Source organism: Polyodon spathula, chromosome 7 (genome assembly GCF_017654505.1).
Source record: "Polyodon spathula isolate WHYD16114869_AA chromosome 7, ASM1765450v1, whole genome shotgun sequence".
Taxonomy (NCBI): Eukaryota; Metazoa; Chordata; class Actinopteri; order Acipenseriformes; family Polyodontidae; genus Polyodon; species Polyodon spathula.
The window spans coordinates 3309501-3316459 of NC_054540.1; the positions used below are offsets into that span (position 1 = coordinate 3309501).

Below are 6959 nucleotides of genomic sequence, written 5' to 3' on the forward strand. Positions count from 1 at the left end.
TGTAGCCCACTACTGGTACTATAAATTCCCGGGGCGGTTACCACATTGTTACCAAACCGATTCACTGCATCAAAAGACTGCAGAATTAACCAACTGCATTAAAGCAAACGTTTACGAGACTGACGACACACTCAGCGGACAGCGTCTTCCCGAAGTGCTTTGATTTGCGACTGCGGAACCGTTTACGTTATCTTGGGGACGTGTCAGCTGCGTCATCACTAGACCGCATTGTCAGGACCAATCCTAGGATCCCAGTGCAGAGCACGTAACACGTCAGGCATGCTAGCGCTGCTACCGTGAACAGTACGGCACAGGAGAGGCGTGTCTTGCGGTAGGACGTCTGTGTAATATTTTTTAAAAATGCATAAAACAACAGTATCGGAGTCTGGAGATCACAGTGGAAAGGGAAAGATGAACACTACTGCTTCGGGTTCCAGTGAGAACGCCAGCGCCTCGGAGAGGAAACGGAAAATGACCGGTTCTGATAAGGAGCCGGGCAAAAAGCCGCACCTGTCAGCATTGATCCTGGCGAGGGGCGGCAGCAAAGGCATCCCCTTGAAAAACATCAAGGTGCTGGCGGGGGTGCCGCTGATCGGATGGGTGATCAGGGCTGCGTTTGATTCCGGGGTATTCGACAGGTACGTGCAGAAGCGAACGAGCGCCCAGCTGCGTGTGCTGTGTGAAGATGCAAGCACGACGATATGGTAGACTAGGCTGCCCTGTCTACTCATTCACAGTGTTCAGGGTGTGATTGCTGGTAATGTCGATCGCAAACTGTTCTCTGTGTTTCTCTCTAGTAGTAATGTTGTTGCTGTATAGACACGTTATAAAGCGTTAGTTTTAAGCAATTCAAACATACTACGTTATAGAGGAATACTAAGTTGAACACTTCTACATGTTTGCTTGTTGTCTGTTTCCGTATGTAGAAAAAATGTATAATTTTAAAACACTTTGGACCAAGAACATTTATAAACCAGAATATTTTCTCCATATGCCCACACAGTATATGAAAAAAGAGTGAGTAGAACAGTTTTTTTTTTAGGTGAGATATAAATGTTTGATTGAATTTATGTTAAGAACAATTCCCAAAATACAGACCTCAAGCCAGCAATTATCCAGGGGCCATTAAGACTTGTTTTTGAGAAGCTGAAGAATGTACAGTAAATTCCATGGTTAAAAGGCAGTGTTTTAATTTGTCCCATGGCATCCAGAACCTAATTTGAGAACCACTCCCTAAAGTATAACTGGCTCCATCACAGCTGAGAGGTATGTGGTTGTTGCTGCTCTCCACAGAACTGTAAGCTTTTTAGAGTCTTTGTGGAGAGAAGCAATCGGCACAAATTGAAGCAGCTGTTTCTTCCAGTGTTTCCAGTGCAGTTGTACAGTGAATAAGCCCAGTCCTGCTTGCTGTGGGGGAGCTCAGTCTGAGTCATGGGCTTGTGCAGCTCTGAGCGGCCAGTCAGTCAGGGGTCATTGAGCTAAAGCTTTCTAATCTCGCGTCCCATGTTAAATCAATGTTCTTGACACATCAAGCGCTGCCTTCTTGTTTTAAACAGCGTGTGGGTCTCAACAGACCATGCTAAGATTGCAGAGGTGGCTGAGGAGTTCGGTGCTCAAGTCCATCGCAGGAGCCCGAAAGTTTCAACGGACTCCTCGTCTTCCTTAGATGCCATCCAGGAGTTTCTGAGGCTGCACAATGGTACCGAGCACAGCGATAGTCAAGGCTGTGGTGTGACGGGCCCCACATGCTTCTTGGTGTAGAAAGACCTTGGCTGAGACTTGCTGCTGAAATGCTAAGTCAGACTGAGTTTGTTCTCATACTACACTTCCCATGCAGGAGCCAGTTAAGAAAGAGCTGTCTGTTCACACATGGTCTGTGGTTCTGTAGACTTGTAACCTGCTGCTTTACACCACTTTTGATTTCAGAACCGAAACAGTACTGCACACGACACATTTGCATATCCAGATATACACAAAACCATTCTTTACAGTTCCATTCATACCTGAAGAGGTATTGAAAGCTAGTGTTTTTATATACAGTGAATCTAATCTATGAGTGCTCTTAACTAAATTAGATGCTGGTTGTTTTTTTTTTTTTTTGCACATACCTGTAATTACACACACACAACAAGGAAAAAAATAAATCAGTTATCATGCATACTGTATTTAGCAATCTGAAAATTCACCTCTGTATTTACATCATCAAACATGCCACCCAGGGCAGGTCCAGATTTAGAATATGCTGCTGAATGTCCATCGCTGCTTTGGAGTGGATGTGCTTGCCTGTCGATGCTCCCCTGTGGATGTGTAACTGCTTGTTTTTTTCCCAGAGGTTGATATCATTGGAAACATTCAAGCCACCTCCCCGTGCCTCCACCCCAACCACCTGCAGGATGCGACGAGGAAGATCTGGGAGGATGGCTGCGACTCTGTCTTCTCTGTCGTGAGGCGCCACCATTTCCGGTGGCAGGAGGTCAAGACAGGAGGTAGCTATTCAAAAATAAAATCAAAATGAACAGGCTGGGCTGTGTGCCGTAGATCAAATCAGAATGAACAGGCTGGGCTGTATGCCGTAGATCAAATCAAAATGAACAGGCTGGGCTGTATGCGTCAATCGAAACAGCGGCAGATCTAAAAACCACTGCAGTTCAACTAACTGAAATATCTTTCTTTTTTACAGACAGAAATAAACTAAAAACTAGCTTGCACTGTTAAGATGTTTGATTTTTCAATACCTTAGACCCTTTTTTATTTATTGTATAATTCATTAACATTCATTAGGACATTTCACTCAGGGATGGAAATGATGTCTTGGAATTGGTGAAACTGCTGTGCAATAGGAGTCTTGTTTCCCCTCTGTTCGCTGGTGAGGATGGCAGTGGGTTATTCTGCTATGCTAACTCATGGAATAACTACAGTACTCCATGAACGTTCAGGATGTCTCCTCTGTTTATCCGTACATTTCCCCCATATCTTAGTGTTTGTCTTCATTTGTGTGAGTGCAGGTGTGGATACCAAACCCCTAAACCTGGACCCTGCCAACAGACCTCGCAGACAAGACTGGGATGGGGAGCTCTGTGAGAATGGCTCCTTCTACTTTGCAACAAGAGAGTTGATAGAGAAAGGATATTTACAGGTAACACATACCTGCCATACAACTGTCAATGTAGTGTAGGGGGAAGTGACATCGGAACTGATATGTGATTTTTCCTCAGAGATTACTACCCCTAATTCCTTTAAGGGGAAGGTCTGCCGTGAACTCTCCTGACTTGCACAGACACTTCCCTGAATTGCACAGAGACTTCCCTGAATTACACAGACTTCTCTGACTTGCACAGAGACATCCCTGAATTACACAGACTTCCCTGACTTGCACAGAGACATCCCTGAATTGCATTCAGTCATTGTGAGTCTGTCTCTAGTGAAACCAAATAGGATAAGAGAGCATCTGCAACCATTCTGTTTGCATGTGTAACAAGCAGTGTTGTGTGATGCACTGCCGTTGCGGATTTTGTCCTATCCCATTAGTGTGATGAGATGAGGTTAAAAGCTCTAAAACCACAAACGTGGGACCTGGTGTTTTGGACTGTGTTTAAGACGGTCACTTGCGATGTGCGGTGTCGCCATGTCGTGCCCAGCCTCAGCCCTGTTAAACATACTGAATTATCCATGTATTGGAGTGACAGCCCAGTTACACAAGCACATGTGCTGCAGATCACAGGCATGTTGAATGTGGTGCCAGTCCAAGTGCAGAGTGATAACATTGTGTTGTTAATTATTATCAAAACAGGATATCATATGGCTGTAGCTAATATAGGCACAAGGTATTAAAGTAAGAAAGAGAGGGCACCACTGACAGGGTGAATTGCATTACTGTTTTCACTTGTGCTTTTCCAGGGTGGTAAAATGGCCTACTACGAGATGCTTCCTGAATTCAGTGTCGATATTGATATAGACATCGACTGGCCAGTAGCGGAGCAGAGAGTCCTCAGGTAAAGGAATAAGCACAGTACTTGAATGTTTAAAGTAATAAGAAGCACTCAGAATGATTTCAGGGGTGGTTATCCCTCAGGGAGGAGCAGAGCGGGTCAAGAGCAGGTGTTTGATTGCTGTTCTAGGTTTGGATACTTTGGGAAGGACCAGCTGGAGCAGGTGAAGCTGCTTGTGTGCAATATTGACGGGTGCCTGACCGATGGGCAAATGTATCTGTCTGCTGGGGGAGAGGAGCTGGTGTCCTGGAACATCAGAGACACCGCGGGGATCTCCATGGTTCAGGAGCAGGGAGTGGAGGTACTGCACGCCATTCACCGACAGACACCAGGGGAATCTCCATGGTGCGCTGCCTGAGGAAAATATAAAAAAACCCACAAGGCCACGATCACGTTGTACTCTGTAATATACTGCTGTGTACTAGGACAGCAGCAAATAGCTATATATTGTACAAGGACAAGCTCTGTTTCAAAACTAATATAAAGCTTGCAAGAAACTGCACATGCAAGTACATAGAGTGCCTTCATCAGCTCCCAGCTGTTCTCACAGACCTCTAGCCTCATGTTGATTTTTTTAGCCTCTCGGTTAATGTGGTAGAAAGTGTGTATTTGTGTGTGCCTTGAATAAGGTGACTGTCCGTGTTGCTTTTGCAGGTCTGTCTCATCTCATCCAGAGACTGCCACATACACAAACTTCTAGCCAAGAAGACAGACTGCCAATTAGAACAGAATGCAGAAAACAAAGTGGAAGTTCTAGAGCTTTGGAAAAACAAAAGGAAACTGTCATGGGAGCAGGTGGCTTATATGGGTAAGTGTTATTTATTCAGGGTTGGTAGTTTTGAAGTATTATTTATTTTTATTATTTGTTTATTTAGCAGACGCCTTTATTTCCAGAAAGACTGAACTATGCATGAGCTGCAGAGTCACTTACAACAACTCACAGGAAATACATAGCACAAGGAGGTTAAGTGACTTGCTCAGTCAATGCCTGAGTTGAACCAGAGCTCTTTTCTTTAAGAACTGGACCACATAATCTTTATTAGGATTTACTATAAATGAATAGATTGCAAAATGAAATCCATAACCGATTCATAGCTGATTGAATATTATAAGTTGAAAGCGCAGCCATAATACTCTTGTTGTGCAGAAAAAAACCCATCCATCTAAAGGTAGATCGTTTAGGTCAAGTATAAATAGTTGAAACAAACTTTCAGTAATCTTTTATTGATTTTATTGATTAGTATTAATTGTTGTATAAATAGGCACCTAAGCTTGGCTTGGCACCATGAAGTTTAATGTGTAGGCTGGCATCCAGTGCCCTGGTAAAGCAGTGGTGTTTCTAGCAGTCCCTGCCAGTAGAATATATTGAAGCCCTGTCCTTGTTTTTCTGCAGGTAATGATGAAAGTGACGTGGAGTGCCTGAAGAAGGCTGGGGTGAGTGGGGTCCCCCACGATGCCTCCTCGGATGCTGTGAAAGCCGCGGGGTACACCTGCAGGAACAGCGCTGGACGTGGAGCGGTGCGTGAGTTCACTGACCACATCCTGCTGCTCAGTGAACAGGCCAGGGCTAAGAGCCAGCAGAAAAAAAACACTGAAGAGTGTGTGTAGCTAACACCTGAACAATCATACAAATCTTACCTCTTGCACACTACCAGTTTTGAATGAAACAGACGTCTTAGCGAGCATCTATTTTCATTTTAAAACTTTCCATTTTAACCTGGTTGAGGAAATCAGTTTTGCATGTCCTTCAAATCTCCCCCACCCCTTCAATCGCTCCTTTCTTGTCATTAACCGAACAGCTGCTTCCCCTGTTTCACGGACATGCTTTCCAGTCAGCTTTGACCCAGAAGGCACAGCTGTGTTTAAATGACCTAGGAAGTGAATCCATAACAGATTTACTTGAAAGTCCAGCACATAAACTGTGAACTTGGTTTAACAGCTAGACTGCATGTTTGAGACCCTGTTTAAGAACTGGAAGTACCTAATAGGTAAGATTTATGAAATAATTTGGTTAACTACAACCTCTTTGAGGCGTGAACAGACCAGCAGACCTCGTTTTAGCAGTGTCCGCCTTGTTTGGTTCTGGACATGTGCTGCAGATTCCTCCTAATGTAGTGGATTATTTGCTTCTACTGAAAACCAAACTGCTGATGCAAACTGACTGCCTGACTGACAGGCTTTCTGATTTACATTTTAAATTAAACAACAACATTGCTTTTTATTGTATTTTTTAATTTGTGTACATGTATCTAGAGAGTCCCGTATGTAAGTGTGCTGGAACTTGGTTATCAAGTATCAGGTTAGATCTGTGGGAATCTGCTTTTTAATGATTCCGATGGCTCTAGTTTTCCATGCCCCTTGCATGTGTGTTTGTGTTGCAATAGCAAACCTGCTTACATTTCTGGTAGGTTGATTAACTAGTGCCCAGTGTGATACAGTAATAATTACTTGTCAAAATATTGATAATAATAATTGAGCTCTTGATTTTGAGAATCTAGTTAAATGATTTAGTTTGAATAGTGGATGATTTTCTACAATAAGGTGAGAGGTGTTGCATGGGGTTTATGCACTTTTTTTTTAAGGACAATGAAGAATTCCTTGCCATGTATTAAATAAAGGTTTAATATAATGATTCTGATAGTGAAGGGTTGTTTAATAAATGAATCAATGGCTTTTGCTGGCGTCTTCATTTACTGTAGTTCAATATCCACTCTTATTATTCATGTCGAGATGCAGGGCCTCATGGTTGTATGTAATTATGTAGTAAAACAATGACAACGACAACCAGGTCCTCTCAAAGCGCTGAACACATGTTAGCACAGCAAATACTGTTAAAAACTGATAGTTTAAAATGAGTAAGAAATGTTTTAGTTGTTGGGCAGCTATTTAAAATCAATTCACAACCTAAGGCAATATACCAAGAGATTTAAATTACAGGAACAGACTGCTTGTCTGACCAAAGATGGTAAT

The 6959-nt window shown here is 43.1% G+C and overlaps 1 protein-coding gene across 1 annotated transcript; it reads left to right on the forward strand.

Annotated features, from left to right (window-relative positions):
- Window positions 1-260: 260 nt before the first annotated feature.
- Window positions 261-6659, forward strand: LOC121318009 (N-acylneuraminate cytidylyltransferase-like). Its single transcript, XM_041254175.1, has 8 exons — window positions 261-638; window positions 1557-1699; window positions 2331-2486; window positions 3006-3136; window positions 3898-3992; window positions 4119-4290; window positions 4644-4797; window positions 5383-6659. Exons 1-8 carry the CDS (start codon window positions 361-363, stop codon window positions 5595-5597), a joined length of 1344 nt encoding a protein of 447 aa, XP_041110109.1. The 5' UTR covers window positions 261-360; the 3' UTR covers window positions 5598-6659.
- Window positions 6660-6959: the final 300 nt, after the last annotated feature.

Coding starts and splice junctions, on each gene's coding strand:
- LOC121318009 (XM_041254175.1), top strand. CDS start 361: ATGCATAAAACAACAGTATCGGAGTCTGGAGATCACAGTGGAAAGGGA. Junction 3,137..3,897: donor TAGAGAAAGGATATTTACAG/GTAACACATACC, acceptor GTGCTTTTCCAG/GGTGGTAAAATGGCCTACTA. Junction 4,798..5,382: donor GGAGCAGGTGGCTTATATGG/GTAAGTGTTATT, acceptor GTTTTTCTGCAG/GTAATGATGAAAGTGACGTG.